We start from the raw sequence: 21,881 nt of genomic DNA, 5'->3' as shown, positions 1-21,881 counted from the left end.
TTGGCTGAATTGGGCCCTTAAAGTGTCAACAAAATTTTATGCCTTTCAAAAAATTAATAATTTCCCCCTTGGATGTAGGACAAAGGCCAGCAACTTGTCCATACTGCAGCCACAGAAAGCTTCTCTGTGTATTTGCATTAGGTTCATTCACTCTTCAGAGTGAATGAGATGTGCATTGAGATCTTCATGAGGTATATATTCAGTTATATGCATTTTTAAAGGGAGAATTTTTTTAAAAATATTGATTCAACATGCAATAAAAAGTACTTGGGGCATTGAGAAGTTACATAACAGACCCCTATGCTACTTTAATTCGAATGCAGATACTGTAAGTATTTATTGTTTGGAAAATCATTTCCTGAGCATATTAAGCAGATCCAATTTAATGTTTTGATTTGTATGGAAACTTTGAGACAGAAGAAAAATGGCCTTCAAAAACTTACATCTTAGAAAACTATTCATCTGGCAGCTGCTAAGCTAGGCTAATATTTATGTTGACCTCAGTACTTTTACTCCAAGCATTATGTTATTAGCTGTTCCAAGTAGCCTTGAATTATCAAGATAGGGTTAGTCTTTACAAGTCACATTTTCTGTGAAGTGGCTATTGAGGACAATCTTTGCTGTCAGATAAATGTTTTTAAAGGAAGAATTACTATTTAAATTGATGTCCCTTCACAGCAGAATAGGAGTTCTAGCTCCTGTTAATTTCAGGATGGAACTCTGTAGTATTATCCAAAGAAAGCATAAAAGTCTTTCAGATTTATTTTAAATAGCACCTACTTAAAAACATCTTTTTCTGTGAAAAAGCAGGAAAAAAAGCTTTGAAGAATGAGGACTGTTTTATTATGCCTTCTGTGGACTATTAATTTGTTACCATCTATTCAGCTTTGTTGATGAAATTTTAATTTTGTCCTTGCTTGAGCGTAATGTAAGGTTTGTATAAACTGCAGCTCACTAAGCTGACAAAAAGGCCCTTTTAGGATGAACAATTGGGAGCTCATTTTATTTCTAGAGGACATTTAAAATAACTTATGAATGAGAGTTGTCAGACATGAAATGCTGTATTAATTAAATCTTTTTCTAGTCCTTTTGCTTCTCCAGCTATACCAACCCTTTAGAAAAAAAAATACATGGCCACCTTAATTATAGAGGAGAAGACAAAAAGTATCCTTCACATTCCTTCGCCTGAATAAGAATAAGAACTCAATTCATCTAAATAATAACCCCATTAGCTGCTTAACTCAACAGTGTACATGGGAAAATTTTCAGCACAAAATGTAAGAAAGTGTTGATTGGGTGGATCGTTTTCAATGTTTTGTTCTTCTGATGTTCAAAATGATAATTTTAAGTGAATCTGATCTGTCAGGGTTAGCAGCTTTGTACCATTTATGACTTATGACAAAAGTGTTGTGTTCGTATACACACTAATGCTTTCTTTGTCTTTTAAAACGCAGCAACAATACCATTCAAAAATAGATGACTTGATTGAAGAAACTGTTAAAGAAATTATTTCACTTCTTGTTTCAAAGGTAAACATATTTCGATTTTGATTTGTTTTAGAATGGCAAACACATTTTAAATCATGGATTGTCAGAAATGTCCTTAAACAGAATGCATTTCATTCTGTATTTTCTACAATGAGATTGGACAAATATGATTTGTAAACAGCGATCACCCAAGTTATCGTGAATGTTACAGAATTTAATTGATTAGACTCTCACCTGGAGAAAGCTTTCTGAGTATTTGCTAATCAGAGTAGTTTCTCTTTTGTTTATATTGCAGCTCCTTCATGACTACTGGCAGCCAGTAGCACCAACACATTTGAGTATATTAACATTGTATCTCTGAGTATGTTAACATTGTCTTTATTAATTGTGTTTTTATTTCCTTACTTGTTTCATTGTGTACATGAAGAAAACTTTCTGTCCATTTTTAAATACTATTTAAATCACTTTTCAGTTTAGAGATGGGCCACACAAAAAATCTGAATAGCATTTTTGTTTACTTTTCCTTTATCCTAAATACTTAGAGGATGTTTTTAAGTGCAGCAATATTTTTATTATTGTGCCTAAAGTGCTTCACAAAATACACAGTAGGAGGGGGAAAAAACCCTCAACCACAGACAATTCCAAGAGTAGTAAAGAAAGTAGCAAATAATATTGGGAAAGTATACAGCTTTTAAAATAAATGTTCTCCTGTTTTAAATACAACATCTGTGCACTTTAAACAATTAATGCATTCCAGAGATGTCAGCTTTTCAAGATTAGGATAAAAGATTTATAAGTATGTGGTGCCTTAATTGATTAATGAGGAACCAAGAAAGAATATTATACAGACCTCCATTATGACTTTGTCTTCTCTTGTTCACAACTTCCTGAATTTTTTTCCCTTTTAACCAACATCTCTCACAGTTGGGCATAAGCCGAGGATGGACTTTTTTTGGAAATTTGAGCAAAATTTGTTCACCCTTGGCTGAATTATGTGAAGGCACAAAAATATATAATTTTTCTTTTGTAAAGAGATTTAAATATTTTGGATGCATATATAATTTTGAAATGAACTTTACAATTTGAAGTATTACATGCAGTTAGTCCTCACTGAGGACTCATCTCTTCAATAAATGTATGTATGTAAACAGAGAGAGAAAGAGAACTCCCGTAAAAGTAATTCTTCCTTAAATTAAAGTGTATTTAATATTTGAGACTAGGTGGTGGGCATATGGAACGGAGTCAGAAGCTAAGATGGCAATATTTGTTGTGGACATATGGAAGGAGAGTTCTGAGTAACGTAGCCAATCAAAGCAGAAAAATTTGCAAAATCAGTGTTTATTTTAAAGAAAGTGTACTGGGGCTGCAGGCAGCACAACTGGATTCTGGGAGTTGTATTTCTTGGATTATACTTCCATTCTGAAATGAACTGATGGCCAAAAGTCTGCCAATGAAGTAGTCATCTGAAGCTGATGGGGAAGTGAAACCTCTAACGCTGTGTCTACATTAGCCTTTTTGGGGATAACTCCCACTATGCACTGTCATTGGTGTATCTCCACCAGCAGTAGCAATGATGGGAGCACTATTGTAGACTGGGCACAGGCATGTTTACCACTGAATCATTGATGCCACTGGAGATACATTGGTGGTAGTGCAGCAGTGGGTGATTTCCCATAAAATGTTTAGTGTAGACAAGGTATAAAAGGGTAATGTAGTACCCCAGAGAAAAAGGAAAGAAGACTCTCACACAACCTCCCATTAAAAATTTTCCTGTAACTTCTTACAAGATATTCAAGGCCACTGCCTCAGGCTTCAGCTATAAAGAGAATAAGCTATTGTATAAAAAGACATTTATTATTATAGTTAGCAAATGTGACAAGAGAAATTCTCAAAATCATGGAAAGAGTATTTGGATTTATGTGGAAGAAGAAAATTTGCTTTAGTAAGAAAGTTCGTCCTAAGTTTGAAAGTTAAATATTTAACTACTTTTCATTTTAAAACATTTAATGCGCTAGCATGATATGTATTCCTGGAAACTATGTTTAAAATATTCTAGTATGCAAAGTATTTAAAACATTGTGGAATTTAGAGTTGTTCATTCCTTTATTTATACTCGTTACAGAAGTTTGAAATAAGATTTTCTTTCCCACAGATTTTGTCTTTTTTTCGTTGACAAATTACTTGCTATTTTGATGGGGCAGAAATTAGCATAGCTGGTTTTCTTTACCAAGAGTTTCTATTTGCATTGCGCCTTCTGATGACAAAACAGAAGCATAACTGATAATATTCCCACAGCTATGAAAATAATGTTAGCTTACAGGAAAGTGAGCTGAGAACAGTGACTATTGATTTTCTCTAGTTTCTCAACAATGCTGAAGTGGTTTAAGGTGCACGCACACGCACACATCATTAGACATTTGGAACCCAATTTTTAGCTACTCTTTCACTAAACCTGAATCCGTGTACATAAATAGTGTACTTGGGTATGTAATAACCCAACCTGCATGAACAAATATCTTATGATGAGGTGGCTGGACACTTATGCTCCTGATCTGATACTAAGGTTGTGGATACTTTGTGTGATTTCAACCTCGCCATCTGGCAGAGGTTCCACCATAGCAACCTCCATTAGGTTTTACTTTGATGAGTTTAGCCCATGAACTATAAAAAAAAGCTAAGAATGTAAAATGTAAAAGTTACATTCACAGGACATTAGCAAATAGGTTATGCTGCAAGTTTGACCTTATTTAGGCCCTGATTCAACAAGGTACTTAGGTATGTGCTTAAGTCCATTCTTACATAGAAATGGTTTACATGCAGTTGGTTATTTATTTATTATTTTTATTTATTGTGTTATAGTAGCAACTAGGAGCCCCAGTCATGGACAAGGAGCTGTACAAATATAGAACAAAAAGAGAGTTCCTCCCGTAAAAAGTTTACAATCTAAGTATAAGCCAAGAAATAACAGACAATGTTGGTCAGCAGTGGCCTCAACACACCAGCAACCTAACTGTTAAATGCTTTGCAGAACTGGAGCTGTAAAACCAAAATGAAATAATGATAGAAATATTTAGCACTTATATAGCATTTTTCATGTTGAAGACATCATAGAAATAATAACTAATCAACCTGTTGAGTTGGAGAGTCTCCACTAATGCACAAGCAACATTTTGGGGCTCACCTACTTGCCTTGCAAAAACCCCTATTTGTGCATGACATAAGTGTATATCACAGGCCAGAAAAGGGACCTGGCATGGGCAGTTAGGGGATCTACTGATTCACTGGTTTTACAGACTCCCTCCAATTAACTTCCTGGAGCCCTGGAAGAAGATAAAGATACCGTCCACCCTTCCAGGCGTCAAATCCATGCAGGACAGCAGCTGAAAAATTGCCTCCCTTTTGCAAGGGTGACTCCAGAAGAGGACAAGGAGCTTTGCACCAGTTTTGCTGAATATAGCCCCATCATTCCTAACCCTGGTACATACTCCCCAGCAAAAATTACATTCAAATGGATTTAAGGTTGAGAGTGCATATTTGCTTTGTTTTAAATTTAACCTTAACTCTTGCGATTTTCTTGGTATATAAAGCAGTTTTTTTCAGGGGGGATAATTTCAGCATCTCTGTGATGTATTTTACCCCATTTTACTGATATGTACTTTCAATCTTAGCTCCATTTTAACATATTTTTGGCTGGGAATTGCCTTAGTTTTTTTTTTTTATTGTTAAAAGTCTCATACATGAACATGAAACAAGAAACCCAAAGAGAATATGCCATTTTATTTTTCTGATTATTTGAAGGTATGAAATATCAATCTTAAATCATTGTTTTCAGGTAGACTGAGGCCACAGGCTGCACACAGTTAAGGCTACCTCCTTTAAAAATAGCTCCAGCCTGCTATTGTTTCCAATTTGATTGAAAGAGAGATGTGCTCAGGAAAAATAGTCATCTCAAAATCTCAGGAGGCAAAGAACAACACTATGAGGAGCAGGTGAATGGAAATCGTGGCCGTCTTTGCTAAGGATAGCCTGAGGCTTCTTTTCCTTTGAGAACAATGGGAGATGGTGGCCATTTTGAAAGAGGGCAGATAGTCACATTGGAACATCATTCTTCAGACTCTACTGAAGGAGAAATTTTCAGTTATAAAGGATAATGGCAAAGATGACCACTAAACATTTTAAAAAACCTTTTAATATAGCTAATATGCACAAGATTTCATTTGAATATAAACTACGTGAGAAGTTTGAAGTCTGTGTTGTTCCATTTTTAAGGTAGTATGAGACAAAAAAGGTCCAAAACAGGTAGCTCAATTTCTTAAAGGTCAGATTTTTAATTAATTTTGGCCCTAACCTATTTAATGGGTTTACTTGTAAATTATTAAAAAATTAATTTTATTTTGTAAAAGAAAGTGTTGTAATTTTGGGAAGTATATGCTGTGTTTTTCATAATTAACAAAGATGTTGAATCCCCTTTTTTAAGTGCAAAACTCATCCTTAATTATGGAACAGCGACCAGCATCTCCATAATGTGGAGATGGGCTGCCTTTCATGATTTTCCAGCAACAGTCATGAATTCCTAATATGTCGTCCTGACAGCATAACCTGGCAGATCTTTAAGATTGCTTATTTCAATTGCTATTGCAATTAGATATGAAGAGAATTTTTAGATACATTTTACTGCAGCATTGATACTGTTAGAGGATGCTGAAGCCTAGGAAACTGGGGGGAAGCAATCTTTGTGATTGACTGATCACTGAAAGCCCAACTATCTCTTCCTGTTGGAATACAGAGCTTAGATGCCCAGTGACATCAGCAAATTGTATTGATTGCTTCCATTCCAAGGGACAGAGAGTGAAGATTCAAAGCAAAGTTGATATATCATTGTTGTTCTTAGTCAGCAAGAACCAACAGCTGTCGTTATAACATCCATATTCTTTTATGTACTGGATCCAAAGATGGTATTAATCAATCACACTATTTTGAGTTATCACCAGTGTATTATATTTTTAACAGGGCAATAAACCTTGTTGCTTAGAATATTTACCTTTTACTGTTTGCTTTTATCTGTAATGATTTCCTTCAGAAATGAAAAGGATGCTGATACCTTTTTATTTCAATGAGATTTCATGTAGTAAAGATTAAATTGCTAATTTCACAAACAAGATTTACCGTGCTAAAATGTTAAACAAATCACATGAATAATACAGAGCAGTGAAACAAAGCAATCTCAGCGTCTCATCCTGACAACCCCAGAAGACCTGAAAATGCAAAGTATACCCAGAAGTATTTATATAGTCCCTCAGGTCTATGTAGAGAGATCACAGGAAACAGCTAAAGACACAATCACCAGCCTCATAACTAAGCCCTGTATTTAACTTGATTTCTTTGGGATTTCAATGCATTCTTTTAATATACTCATTTTAATAACGTTAGTGCTGAAAACATGGGCCTGGTGTTTGTTACTGAGATCAGTCCCACCAGCAATGGGTCTTTTCAGAATAATATTGACTAACATTTTGCAGAAAGAATCCTTCTGAATAAGATGAGTATTGTAAGAGTCCTGCAGTGTGCAAGCAATGGTTACTCACTGGCATGTAATAGCAAGGCAGAGAACTGGCATCCCATGTAAGGCCAGGACCCTGATTATACCCAGAGCAGAGAAAAAACCAACTTCCATCCTCTCTAGTAGCCCAATGCATTTGTAATCCAAATACAGCTCTTGGATCCTACAGTGATGATAAATCATTTATAAATGTGAATGAATAGATTAGGTGATGAGTGTAGTTCTGCACTTACTCTTGCTCTTTGAACTGTTGGAAGCAGATTTTATTGTAAGGTGATGCTCTCAGTTTCTCATAGGGAGAAGGGAAGGTGACACTGTTGTGACACCGTGATACTGCCCATTAACAGCATGCCAGATGGAATTTTGTCCTGTCCTCACACTCATAAAGTGCTACTCCTTGGTTCTGAGAATGAGTTTTTGGCAGCAGACAGTTACTTTTTACAATATTCTTTACATATGTCATGAGGCAACTAACATATGACCAGTGAGCATGCACGTATGCAATTAATTAACCAGTAATGAGCTACATTGTGTGTGTATTTTTTTCTCAACAATTGTTACATTTTCTTTATTTCTTGTATGTGATGTCATAAATAACATGATCAACTAAATGGAATACACAAAGGTGGAGGGTTTGGTTTAAGTTAATTTTTTCATAACCTATGTAAACATTATGCCCACAATTTGCATGCAGGACTCAGTGTTTGGCAAAGGTGGCTTTATGCTATGACTATGCCATGGCACTCATAGAATCACAGGTGCCAGATCCACCAGGTTTATGGTCTCTTTCCAATTGCAGAGTGGAGCAAAGTGGTCACAGTAGATCCAAGATTCAGGCCTTATATTTTCTGATTCTTAGCTGGTTCTTCAGTAGCAGTTCAGTAACAAACACTGTCCCTAGAGCAGTGCTGATGTAATCCGTGGTGCTAATACACAAACCAGGGAAATCAGCTTTGGTTAATTTCATCTCCCTTTTAAACATAAGAAAAATATTGAATGTCAGGATATTTAAACTTAACAGTTGCACTTGATCCTTAATTCCTACCACTGTGCCACTTTAAAAACAATTTCCAACAGCAGCATGAATGAAGTTCCCATGGCTGCCCATAACTTGCTACTTCCTTTTGTGCCACTTTCTGAAATGTGGTCTTAAAAAAATAATAAAAGTGTTTGTATTTCTGTATAAAGGTATAGTGGGTGCACACATTCTTTTAACCACACGTTCTAGAGGTAATAAAGTTGTATAAGGTAGAAAGCCATTCTTTAGAAGTGGGGTTTTGTTTTTTGTTGGTTGGTTGGCTTTTCCCCCCTATTTCTGAGTTATTGGAAGCAGTGACTTCCATCAGTTTTGTTTATAGATGAAACTGAGTACTTCCTATGACTTCGCTCATTGAGAGACGGACAAAATGATCAGATTTTCAGGCTACAGTGTTCTGTTACAGAGTGCAAACAGGACAAGGTATTCACTTTCCCATCCTTAATAATTAACATGACACTGTATGTATATAAATATTTATACTGTGTCTTTGTGTAGTTTCAAAGAAAGAAAAGGAGTACTTGTGGCACCTTGGAGACTAACAAATTTATTTGAGCATAAGCTTTCGTGAGCTACAGCTATGCATCCGATGAAGTAAGCTGTAGCTCCCGAAAGCTTATGCTCAAATAAATTTGTTAGTCTCTAAGGTGCCACAAGTCCTCCTTTTCTTTTTGCGAATACAGACTAACATGGCTGCTACTCTGAAACCTGTCATTTGTGTAGTTTGTTTCAGTGCTAGAAGGTGTGCTGTCTAAACTATCAAGGTATGATGAAGGCACATTCTTCTCATCAATACTTTCATTCACTGTAAGTATATGAACTATTAACCAACTATTAATTTTTAAACTACACATAATCATTAACACTTATAGTATTTGTTTCTTATTTTTAATTTTTTTTAAAGGTGAAAGCAGCTGCAAAATATGTTGATGTTCCTGTAAGTATGACTTTTTTTTAAATTTCACTTGTTTCTAGTATTAGGCACAATCCACAAATAGATGTAGTTTTTCTTAGTTTATATTTTTCATTGCTGTCATTATGATCTCTCATAGAGGTTCGCTATAGCTTTACTCAGAGTAGTTAAACAGTCGCCACAACCCTTAGAGGGCATCTCATTTCCCTCTCGCAACAGCTAACTCTCAAAGCAAAGCTTAGAAAGGTTATTCTCAATGCACTTTTTCAGTTGTGGGAAGACTGAGAATTGTAACCTAGGAACTCGATCTTAGGGGACATTTCATCATTTGGATATATTGTTTGTACGTGTATGATCAGTTACACTTAAACAATTGGATGCTGTATGTACAAGCATCACCCTCAGATATCACTGTTGATAAATTCCTTACTTGTAAACAAAAGCCTGATCTTACAGCCATTATTCAGATGATTAACCCTTATTTATGTCTGCAGCTCTATTGGGGCTACATGCAACATACATGAGTAAGGTTCCGTCTGTGAGTAAGGGATGTTGATTGAGCTTTGTTTAATGTAGAAACAAAAGTCAACTGCTCTATTTATTATCCATTAAATATATTTTAAATATTTTATTCCAAACAAGCATAAAAGTTATCTGAGAAACTATTAAACTAATTTAAATTAATGACCCTCCATTCTTTTACAAGGCTCTATGTTACTTATAACTTAGATCCCTCTGATAGAATTCTTAGACAATCTTGGCTGCCAAACATAGTAATAAATGTGATTAGCCTAATTTTAATAATACCTCTTTTTAAATGGTATGTCCTTATTGATGCTTATAAGAAATACAAGTTACAGAAGAACTGCAAATATATCTGAAGTTGCAGGTAGAAATCCTTTAAACAATTTTCTACCCCAAAAATCTAATGCCTACAAGTCAGTTTGTACAATAATTCATAAAATTAAAAAACAAATAACACCGCCCCTCAAAAAAAAAAAAACCCCAACCCAGAAAACCTAAATAAAAGGAAAATCCTTACCAAACTTGTGGAACCGTTTTCAGTTAATTCATTACCTTTGTCTTATATTTATGTCTAACTTGCACATACTATAACAAATTATGACTTTTATCCCTTAATATTATTTCTTGGTGTTTATTTTGTTTGGCTGGGTATGTTTTCTTTTTCTGAATCTTAGAAGTACCCCCCATGTTTTATCGAAAACATGCAACTTGTCTTCCATTCAAAATGATGACCTCAGACCAAATCCATTTTAAACACAGTTTATGCTGGCAATATTTCATGCTTGGGGAATGCCTAAATAAGATCTTTGGAAAGGTACTTCAAAAGCTAGGCAAATGCCTGTGGAAGATGTCTTTAAAAAATTAGACATTCATATACTTCTGTTAGATCAAATGAAAAGAGCTCCTATTTATTTAGACTAGATATGGCAAAGAGATTTCAAAAGCTCTCAGCATTGGCCTAACTCTGCTCCCATTGAAGTCAACGGTAAAACTCTCATTGACTTCAATTTGAGTAGAACGGGGACAAGGCTGAGCACTTCTGAATCCCACTCTTCATGTTCAGAATGTGATTGGTTAAAAAAGTGGCATGAGGCTTACAAGGCAACCAGAAATGCTGCTTTACGCTTGATGTCGTTTCAAATATATAATAAATTGAATTCTGTTTGGGGGCCAAATTCTCCCCCCAACCTCCACAGTCACAGCTAAACCAGTGTGGTTCCAGTAGGCCCTGGGGTAGGGCCAGGATTTGCACCCTAAGGTGACTATATACTGCTAAGTGTGGGGGATGAGCTGAGGGAAGAGCCAAAAGAGAGTCCATTGCATTCCCCACTCCCTGGATCAGATTGACCAGCTATCATCCTACACGAAGCAGGAGCAGCATGGACTACTGTAGCCCGTAGGTGAATCTACATGGCAGAACACAAATCCCTCCATTATAGTGCTATATCTTTTATAGCAAATTTAAATTTGCACAGGAATTACCTCTGGTCAAATGTCTTGCAGCGGGGGTGATATGTAAAGCTCAGAATGGCCATTTAGCCGCCTCAGCGTCTGTGAGCACTGCATCTGACAGAAAGTGAAATCTTTGAAAAGCGACATTACATGTGAACGGAGGACGTTTTAAAGACTACTGGGTAGTTTGCCAGCAGGGAGTTTGTTGCACCAGGAAAGCCAGTGAGGAGACTGTTGTAATTCCCAGGAGACTTGAAGGATTAATGAGTGGAAGCATTTATAGACGGGCCTTTCCCCTACCAATTAACGAGCCTTGGTTCTATACCACCCCTCTCTGGTCCTTATAGGGTAAGAGCTGTGTGGCCTGAGCGTACAGTGGTCTTTCAATGCCATGCTTGGGGGCTATTGCAGGCAACTGTAAATTTGAGCCCTGAGGCGTCTCTAACTTACACCAATGGCCAGATCAGCCTCCAGAAGTGCAGGGACTGGGGGAGCACAAATGCAGCATGAAAACACCTTTGTCACCTTTCACCCTTAGGGCCAGTGCTGATCACAACAGAGATAGACCTCTCTCCTGAATGGTTCACCACTTTCAGAAGATGAACACATGGTGCTTGACAACCTCAAGTGCCTGCCTTTCAGGCCTGCGGTTGTGTGACCTCATTTTGGGGAGTCTATGTATCAATCTGTGCTTTAATTAAAAAAGAAAATCTAGTACTTTAGGTTGCAAGGATTGCTCTGAAAATGTGACTGATCATTAGTACCCCAATTCAGGAAAGTATCTCTCTTCAGGATAATGCTTAAACATGTGCCTCACTTTGATCGTATGCTTAAGTCCAACTGAAGTCATTAGTGCTGTTCCGAATAGGGGCCTAGCATTGAGCGTCTCAGGACAAGAGTTCAAATGTTGTGAATTATGCACATTCCCCAGCACAATAAACTGGGCTATGCCTCTTCTGCAGCTTGAGGCTGATGGTGACCTGAGGATTCCCCTCCACCTTTACAATTTCATACACATACATTTATATTATCGGTGGTGTTTGGGTTGTTTAGCCCATTTAGTTGACCCTCCCCCCAAATCCTAAGACTGGCTCTGTACCTAGTGATGTCCATGAGAAGCTGCTGCCACCGATATACCAGAATGGAGGCAGACCTGTTGGTTTGCAGTTAAAGCCATCCAGAACAGCAGAACAGAAAAAGCCAGAGAGAAGCATGAGCGAAGAAAACAGGCCGTGGTAAAAACATGTGGCCAGGTCTGCCCAACATGCGGACGCATCTGTGGATCCCACATTGGTTTACGTTCACACAAGAAGACTCACTGAAACAAACTGACACTCATACGTCAGCTACGACGGGATACTCCAAGAAAGCAGCAAACACGCCACACACAGTGATATGATCACAGCTGATAGAGGTTGGGTAAGTTTGGGAACAGGGGTCCCAAAATTGTTGAATAGGCCCACTCTACATACCAACTCTGGCCCACTAGAGTTGACTGGAACTGGATATGTTTGCATTATGAATTTAAAGGTACCTACTTATAATTATCTACTAAATTGGTAGAGAGGATTAACAAGGCTGGTAATAAGACTCCAGCAATGATAAATCAGTGCAACATTTTACTTTCCCAGCTTGTGCTCCATTATATAGTCAGACACTAAGTTTTCTGAACGTTCAGGTTTCCTTTCAATGTACATAATAGAATAACATTCCAATCAAACTGAACCCTTATCAATAGATGCTATTTTGCAGTCTTTTTCTGCACTGCTTCACATTGTCTTAAGAAATTAGACACAGTGTTCTTACTTTTGCTTTGCTATTTAAGCTAAGTGAAAGTAGTTTATAATCTATTGCATGGGTAACATATTGGCCCCATTCAGGCGTTTGCTAAATTTGCAGAGTTGTCTTTAACAGCTGAGTTGTCGTTGAAGAAGTTGTAAAGAAAGAGCTGAGAAATCCAGTGATGCAGTGATAGGCTAGAAGGCTTTCTTCCAGATGTTCCTTTACTTTTTCCTTCTCTTTAGCATTTCTGCTACTACTCATCCTATTTTCTGTGGTCCAGGCTCCAACCTTCAGTTCTTTCCTATGTGACACATTGAGGTCCAAATACTAAACTGTATATATTTAGTTGCCTATGAAATTTGTGTAAGTAGCTTATCAAGCACTCTTTGAAATCAGTATATTATTATGATGCTTATATGGTTTTTGTTTGTTTTATTGTACCTCTTGCATATGTGGATTGTAGTTGCTTTGGGATGCTAAAATACCTGACTCCCTGTTTGTGATATAGTTGTCTGCCTTTGACATCAAGTCAACATTAAGAAATGTTAGCAAAATAATTCTGCATTCTCTCCTGTGCACTACTGATGTGCTGAGGTCTTAATTTCTAGCTTTGAGTTGTACATCTTCAGCAGTCTCCTGATTGCCAGTCTGTTCTTCCAGTCATTCAGCTTTTCAAGAATAAAATATAACCCAACCAAACCCTTTTCATCCCTACCAGCCATGAACCATATCCTTTTACGTTCCTGCTTAAACCAACAACAACAAAAATTATTCTCTCCATTTTAGAAAGCCTTTTTCAAAGGAGGGAGCATCTTGTCACAGGGAATTTGCATTTGGAAGCACTGAACATTTGTATTATGTGGCTATTACAAAGAAATGGGTCATGGGCATGGCATCAGTGCACTGAGCCCTGGACTCAGAATAGTAGCAGCACTGATAGCAGTTTATGACTTTTATTAATAATTATTAAAAATAATTAGCATACATTATTTGTATTTGCTTCTGGTAGCACCCAGAACATGCTACGCTCTTTTTCTGACATAAAGGAAGATGCAGTGCTTGTTCTGAAGAAGTTGCCATCTAAAAAGACAAAGAAATAGATGGGGAAATGGATACAACGCATAAATAAGGTGGTGAAGGGTGGATTTTTCTGTCTTGATAATACTGTGTTTTTATAGCAGAATACTTGAGGCTTGTGTGGGTTAGTTTCTTTTTTTATGAGGGGGTCTGTAGTTGTTTTAAGAAATATAGACTCTCCACCAGTTCACGCAACTTTGCTATGATTGGTTGGTTAGTTACTCTTAAAGCCCTGGGCAAACATTAGAAGATCTGGGAGAATTAAAATAATGCTGGCTGTTCTTTTGCTGTCTTTTTTCCACTGAAGTGGTTTGTACATACAGTGAAGTCGTTAAGGAGTACCAGCAGAGGCAGTGACAGAACACAGAAAGAAAAGTATATAGTTATCCTTGATAATGGAGTAACAGCCTGATTTTTTAATCTGCGTACACAATTGTGTGTGCTAAATTGTACATGCAATTTCTCATTGTGTAAATCAAGTAATTGTGGACAAAAATGTTCAGCTACACATTTGGTTGGTCACTTGTATATGCAATTACCCAGTTTGCACATACAAACACCATAATTACATGCCCAAAATGGGCAAGCAGTTGTATGCATATGTTTGCGCTCACCATTCAGAAACTCAAACTCAGTTTAGGGGAGCACATATTGAAGCCAGTGATCTGTGTCAGTCAGAGGGTACAGTGGAAGCTTCCTCTTCCTCCCCATACCCAGGGTCTGTGCCGGGTGAATACAGCACACTATGGGAGCCTGGTGCTGGACTAGCACAGTTCTTGGCCTCCCCACACAGAATTTTCCTTTAGACAAGGGTATATTGGGAGGACGGAGGTCTTGCACCTTCTTATCTCTCTTGTGTATTGTCAGCCCACTGTGGCCGAAAATTATTCAATTTCACCCAATGGATATAAGTGGCGTAGTTGTTATAGGTCTGTGAACCCTGAGGTGCTGGAACTAGGGATGTGGCAGCATCCACTGGCTTGAAGTGGTTTCCATCATGTTGAGGGTTTACAGTTTGGGTCAATGGCTCTCAGCACTCCCACTATACAAATTGTTCCAGCACCCCTGCATGAACCTTAGGAGCTAATACACGTCGTGGTCTACCAGACATTTTATTTATTTCCATATATGTTTTGTTTAACTGCTTCAGTGCTTCATTTAGCTAATTTTAAGAGCTAAAACATTTTTGTGGAAAATCAGTGTATCATTGACATAGTGCCATTAATTTTTAAGCAGAATCTTCTTCAGTGGATGTCTCTGCTTTTAAATTGGTAGCACAGGACAGCCCTTAATCCCAAATTCATGTGTTCTGCTAAATAATTTCTCCTGCTTGACACACACAAACCTGGAAAATGTCCCTTCTATTTTGAAATCCATTTATATGAATGATTGTAGAGTCTGAAGGTAAAGCTTTAGCATGCAGTGAGATACTGAGCAAGCTCAGTGCAGTCTCTCTTTAAACCTGTCATACTTTTGGGGATAACAGGCAAGTGGAGATTTGAAGCATGACCACTCCAGTCAGCAAGAAAGTTAAAATAATATAAATCAAATATATTTCTTTGCAAAAACAGGGTTTAAAAATGGATTTTGCCATGGCAGCTGCAGCTTGCTGAAGACCCTTTGCACTAGAGAATTAAAGGTCTGATCCTGCTAATACTTGTACTCCTGAGTAGCACCACTGGTAGGACTACTCACACCCATAAGATTATGCATGTGCACAAGTGGCTGCAGGACTGGGGCCTAAGGTTTGTCTGACAGCATTCTTTTCAAATTTCCCCCAGTGCCCAATTGACTGTTGCTCTCCAAAAGGAAGGGTGAGGGATCAGGACCTCTATTCCTTGGTTTTCCCATTTAAACAAAATCATTTTCTTAAATACAACAATCATATAGGGGCGCAGCACTATCTTGCAAACTAATTAAGTGTACAGCTAATATAGCATTCTGCCTAATTGTCCAGTTTGAAGTGTGAGAGTGGAGGGGGGGAAATGTAGGGGGTTCCAAGGGTATCTACCCCAATAATTTTTTTAATTGCTGCCATTTGGTGCCATCTGGTCATTTCCAAAGCCAAACAATGATGAGTAAGGCTGTGAGTCTGTCACGGAGGTCACAGAAGTCACGGATTACGTGGCTTTCCATGACCTCCATGACTTTTGCAGCTGCTGGTGCTGGCTCAGGGGCTGCCCAAGCCAGGCAGCCCCTGGGCCAGCAGCAGCAGTTTGGGTGTGTGGGAAAGGGCTCAGGGCTAGGGGCAGGGGATTGGAGGATGCTGGGGGTCGGGGCTCCCACTGGCATGGCCCTGAAGCTCCTAGGTGGTGGAGGGGCTGGGGGAGCTCCCCGGGCCTGCAGGCCTCACCCCTGCAGCTTCCATGGGCTGTGGTTCCCAGCCAATGGGAGCTGCAGCAGCCGCACTTGTGCCCCTCTGCCACCTAGGCGCTGCAGGGATGCGGAGCTGGGTAGGGAGCCCCTGTCAGCCCTGCCAACCCTCCCCTCCACAGCACCCGCGGGGGTCCTGGGCCACCTCCCCTAGCACCCGTGCTGTCCCCTCCCCCAAGCAACCACGTCACCCCTCCCCCCTACTTTGGTCCCAGGTATTTTTAGTAAAAGTCATGGACAGGTCACGGGCTGTGAATTTTTGTTTACTGCCCGTGACCTGTCCATGACTTTTACTAAAAATACCCGTGACTAAAATGTAGCCTTAAAGATGAGTACCGGGGATAAGTCACTTCTGGCAGTGATATTTAACTATGTCTAGAGAGGAGTGATTTCCTTCAAAGTCAGGGAACTCACCCCAACCTTCTCTTCAGTGTAGTGGTGGAATGTTAACATGAGGCTCCCATATTCCTCCCCAGAGCCCCTTCCCGCTCCTGGCTGCTTTGCAGCTAAGTGCTTCAGTTGAAAATACCTTCCTTCAGTCAAAAAAGTACTCAAATATGAGTTACAATGAAATGAGGAGAATTTTGTTCTTGGATAGGTATAGTATGAAGTCCATTTTAAGCTCCTGAGGAATGAACGCTTTCATGATACCAATCCCTATAAAACTAACTTTTTTCTCAGTAACACCAGAAACATGGGTATGTTTAATATGCTCTGCTAAGTAACAGTCTCTTTTGAATGGTGAAGTGAAAATAAACATAACTTAACATTTACAAATACGTGTAGTTTCAGTGTGACAAGCTGTTCCATTGTAGAAGCAGAACACAACAACCAAGCTATATCTCTCCAACCATAGGGAAACATTAGGAGGAGTAGCACTTGTTGCACCTTTCATCTGTAAACATTTGAACTCTCAGAAATTAAGACAATATGGCATTACTTTTGATTTGTTGCTGCAGGCGAGCTTTTCTAGGGGAAAAGACATGTGCTTTCATATTAAGTCAATTATAATGTAGCTTCTGGATCCTCTTTGAAACTGGAAGAGTGTATTTATAAATTTGTCTCCTTGTTAAATAGGCACCATGACAATGTTTTTCTGGAGTACTGTTAACCTCTAGTGAAAGGTTAAGCAGCTTCTTCTGTATCTAAATCTGTTGCTCTGAAAAAATGACTGTGGAGTTGAAACCACCTACCAGTGAATGCTGAAAGAAACGACCTGCACCTGTGGGATTAGGTGTAGCAGCAGGAAGTAAGAGCACTTGCAGCATATAATTAACAAGGAATTTTTTTCTTTTTTTTTTTTAAACAGCGTGTTCATCTTGCCAGGTTAACTAGTGATTAACCCTAGAAAGAATCTGTTGAAGCCTACACCCTTGTTTAAACTCAATCACTTGCCAATGTATTCAGTTACTTGTGTAACCAACGACATAGTAACCCTATTAAAAATATTTCATTTCCTGGTATTTCATTTGATGTCTTTGTCTTTCTAGTCTTTCTATTAATTTCTTTGTGACTTTCTCTTTCAATCTCTGATAATTCAAAACATCCTGCCTCCTGTTCTGAATTAAATAAGCAATAGTACAGTAACTTTTCTCTTTCCTAAAATATGGTTATTCCTTTCCTGTAAGATGTCAGACCATTAAAAAACTTTATGCTTATTCAGTTAAGTTTACTAGGCTAAATTCTGCTCTCAACTGCATGTGGGTAGCTCCCTTCCATTGACTTCAGTAGGAGTTCCATACAAGGAGAATTTGATATTTCTGGTATAAAAGTGCTCACAGTTATAATCTATTTGATATTCATAACAGTCTGCTGAAATGTCCATTGCTATATAGCTTGTTATAGTTACTTTAAATACAACTTAGTATCCGTTTGTCATTTAAGTCTCTGATTGCTAATGAGACTTAATCTTTTTCTCACATTTTCAAATTTGATATCATCTTGTTTTCTTAAATATAAAAATCCAAAATAAGAGAATGATGATATATATTGATATAAATGGCTCAACTTAAAGAAGTCATCCCTATGAAAAAAGAAAACTTTTCTATTTGTTAAAAACACAGTTTACAGTGACATATCCTGTTTTGTCACTTGTTTACAATATATATTTTTCTTTCACATATTTGAAGAAGGCCAAATAAATGCAATATTCCCAGTGTAGGGAAACAGTGAATATACTCTGTTTTTTTATTTTATTTTATATTACTAATCTATTTTATTTTATTTTATTACTAATTTAGTCAAATTTGTTTAAAGTGTCTATCCCAAATGATATGCAATAAAGGGACAGCTTGTAATGGCTTCAATGAGTTCATGAATCAGTGTGCCATAGCTTTTAAAACAGAGAGACCTACCATGAAGGAACATTGGACGAGTTATAATCTTCCTTATCCAGACACATTTGTACAGTAAGTGGAAACTGTTTAAAAGGAAAATTACATTTTTTCAGTAATTTATCAGAAATAATTGTCCTGCACACACATTAAAAAAGGATAAAGTGTTTTTAAGAACTGTAATTGTAATGGGTAAATGTCACCAGCTGTTGCAGTTACTCTTACTTGTGTATATTCTTTTAATGATTAGAGTCTCATGCCACAAGCTACATGAAAATATATTCACTAGGTGTGAAATTCCCATATGTCACAGCTTCAAGAATAGGTAAACATCTCAAAGAAAAATAAAGAGTTGGTGCTAATGGGAAATGTTATTTTTTCTAGTTTTGACTGTTTTGAGGACAAACATTTCTTTACTTAACTTAGTGAAAGCAAAATTTGCATGTATCATAGAAATGTTAGAGGTTAACATTTCAATGGGAGACTTGTGTGTATTTTGAAAAATTATCCCCAAGAACAATAATGAGTCCCTAATTTGATAGATTTTTTTTTCAGTTTACAGATTTCAAAATATTTTCCCATTGTCACGCCAAATCAGAACCATTTTTATTTCTGTCTCATGCATATCAGGACTCAGCAAGTTCCTAAGGTTTGCTGAAATATTTTTCTAACAATCTTAAATAGGTATACTGAATGAAAGTATATAGTTTTGTATTATGGTTATGAATATCCTTCACGTAGTGATTTAGTTTCTAAACTGATGAGACGTGATTGGAACAAATGTCTAAGAAAAGGTCTTTTGTGCGAACTGCAAAAATAGAATTGTGCTTCCCAAATGCCCTTCATTTTGGCCATGATCCTGCAAGGTGCTGTGTCCTCAACTCTCATTGAAATCTGTTCATGCTGAAGTCACTCACAACTAGAGCTGGTCAGAAAATGGAATTTCCATCCCACGGGAAAGTCCAACATTTTGAAATTTCTTTTCATCCTGAATCAGGGCAAAAAGCTGACATTTTGAAATTTACCATGGGATGGAAATTCTGAAATGTTGATTTTTGAAATATCAAAATGATCTTATGGAAATGTTCATTTTAATAATGTTGAAACAAGAGGTAAAATATTACATAATTTTTAAAAAATTAGGTCAGAGTGAAATGAAACAAGAAAGTTGAAAAATAAAGTAATGAGAAAGTACAAACAAAATACTCCATATTGATTCAAATGTTTTCAAAATTTGTGCATTGAAAATTTTCTTGGAATCTACACATTCCTGTGAAACATTTGTTTCAACAAAACAGAGTTTTCCAGTAGAAAACTGTTCTGTTGAAAAATTTTCAACCAGCTATACTCAGAACTCTGTAGACCCAAATTTAAATCCTGATCCTTCTTTCCTTTAAGATCTACACAGGGATAGTTCTATATAAATGCTAAGTGTTTGTGGGGTTTTCTTGCACACACAAAACAGAAGTGTGCAAAGAACTGCCAGTATTTCACAGGGAATTTTGGATGTGCAAGGAATGTTACATCAGGGTGTATGTGATAATTTCTACTGTTACGTTTTCTCGTTCATATTATGATATATTGGAAAATGAAGTCCTAGACCCTGTTATTTATGCAAAAGTAGTAAATTCCATATATGTTAGTGAATCCCTTATTCCATATATATATATATATATATATATATATATATATATATAAATTCCATATATGTTAGTGAATCCCTTATTCTGGGTTGTCTTCCCAGATTTGTTCCTTGGTAGATTCAGTGAAAGGAGTTGTTCTAACAAAGAGTGTCTGATTTTGTTAATAGTCTTGAGGGGCTGGATAATTGGACTTCTGAGTGGTGAATATTCTCAAATGTTGCATCCTGTTATTGTGGTAGATGTCACTGGGATCTTAGCTGCCGTTTCTGAAAGTACAGCAGGTTCTCTGTGCTAGGGCTGGTCTACTCTATTGCGCTACATCGGCGTAACTGTGCTGCTCTAGCACGTCTGGTGAAGATTCGCTATGCTGACAGGAGAGTGCTCTCCTGTCAGCATAATTATTCCACCTTAGCAAGTGGTGGGAAAAGCTATGCTGGCGGGAAATCTTCTTCCTCCAACATAGCAGAGCGTAGACACTGCTGTAAGTCGATGTAACTTACGTTGCTTGGGGAGTGGCTTTTTCACAACCCTGGGTGACTTGACATACATTGACTTAGGCAGTAGTGTAGACAAGCCCTGGGAGTCCTACTGCCTTTGTGCACAAACACAATTATACCCCTCTTCTAATAAAGTACATGATAATAAGGTCTGGTAAAAACATAATTCCATACAATGATAGCATAATAAAATAGCCATGTTTTTGAAATCTTCTGTATAGGTATTTTTGAATATATAAATGGGTTTACATATAATCCTTTAAAATATGCTAAATATCATACTTTAAAGATGTATTAAAGACAGATTCTGATGTATGCTGTGGTCATTGTGCTGCTCTGGCAATAACAGCCCCGGGAAGCTGTTACAGACCGGTATAAGTTAAAGCTGTTTGCAGCTGCTTTAATGTATTCCAGGAAATGAAAAGGTGGCATACACTCACCTCCCTCCCCCACCACTGAGGTTATACACTGAGCAAAGCTCAGCCAGACCTAAGGATTGGAGCGCGAGTGCTTTAGAAACATTTTTTTGTGTTAAGATGTATTATCAGATAAATAGCATAACATTCAGTACCATCATCTGAGCTATATCAGTGGTTTTCAAACTTTTTTCCTGGGGACACATTTGAAGAAAATTGATGCCCATGACCCAATGGAGCTGGGGATGAGGGGTTAGGGGTGTGGGAGGGGCTCAGGGCTGGGGCAGAGGGTTGGGGTTTGGGCTGCAGGGTAGGGCGGGGAATGAGGGGTTCAGGGTATGGGAGGGGGCTCTGGGTAGGGGGTTGGGGTGCAGAAGGGGATCAGAGCTGGGGGTGCAGGCTCTGGGGTGGGACTGGGGATGAGGGGTTTGGGGTGAAGGAAGGGGTTCTGGTTTGGGGGCCTCAGGGCTGGGGCAGGGGATTGGGGCACAGCGGTGGGGCATGAACTTACCTCAGGTGGCTCCCAGTCAGCGGCGCAGCAGGGTGCAGATGCAGGCTTCCCGCCTGTCCTGACACCCTGGACTGCACTGCACCCCAGAAGCAGCCAGCAGCGGGTCCCACTACTAGGCGGAGGCATGCAAGTGGCTTTGTGTGACTCTCGCCCACAGGCACCGTCCCACCCCCAGCTTCCATTGTCCAGTTCCCGGCCAGTGGGAGTGCAGAGGCCGTGCTTGGGGTGGGGACAGCGCGCAGAGCCCTGTGGCTCCCCTGCCTAGAAGCTGGACCT

At 38.2% G+C, this 21,881-nt stretch overlaps 1 protein-coding gene across 26 annotated transcripts in view; it reads left to right on the top strand.

Moving 5' to 3' along the window:
* Window positions 1-21,881, top strand: part of CADPS2 (calcium dependent secretion activator 2) — a 556,952-nt gene that overhangs the window by 504,268 nt on the left and 30,803 nt on the right. For all 26 annotated transcript variants that reach the window (XM_037888978.2, XM_037888976.2, XM_037888967.2 and 23 more), the window contains 3 exons: window positions 1,455-1,529; window positions 8,807-8,890; window positions 8,988-9,020. In XM_037888978.2, coding sequence (XP_037744906.1) covers window positions 1,455-1,529; window positions 8,807-8,890; window positions 8,988-9,020 — 192 coding nt within the window. The remainder of the gene's footprint in view (window positions 1-1,454; window positions 1,530-8,806; window positions 8,891-8,987; window positions 9,021-21,881) is intronic.

This window comes from Chelonia mydas, chromosome 1 (genome assembly GCF_015237465.2).
Source record: "Chelonia mydas isolate rCheMyd1 chromosome 1, rCheMyd1.pri.v2, whole genome shotgun sequence".
Classification (NCBI taxonomy): Eukaryota; Metazoa; Chordata; order Testudines; family Cheloniidae; genus Chelonia; species Chelonia mydas.
The sequence above is the reverse complement of the archived record's forward strand: the minus strand, read 5'-3'. Positions and strand labels throughout refer to the sequence as shown.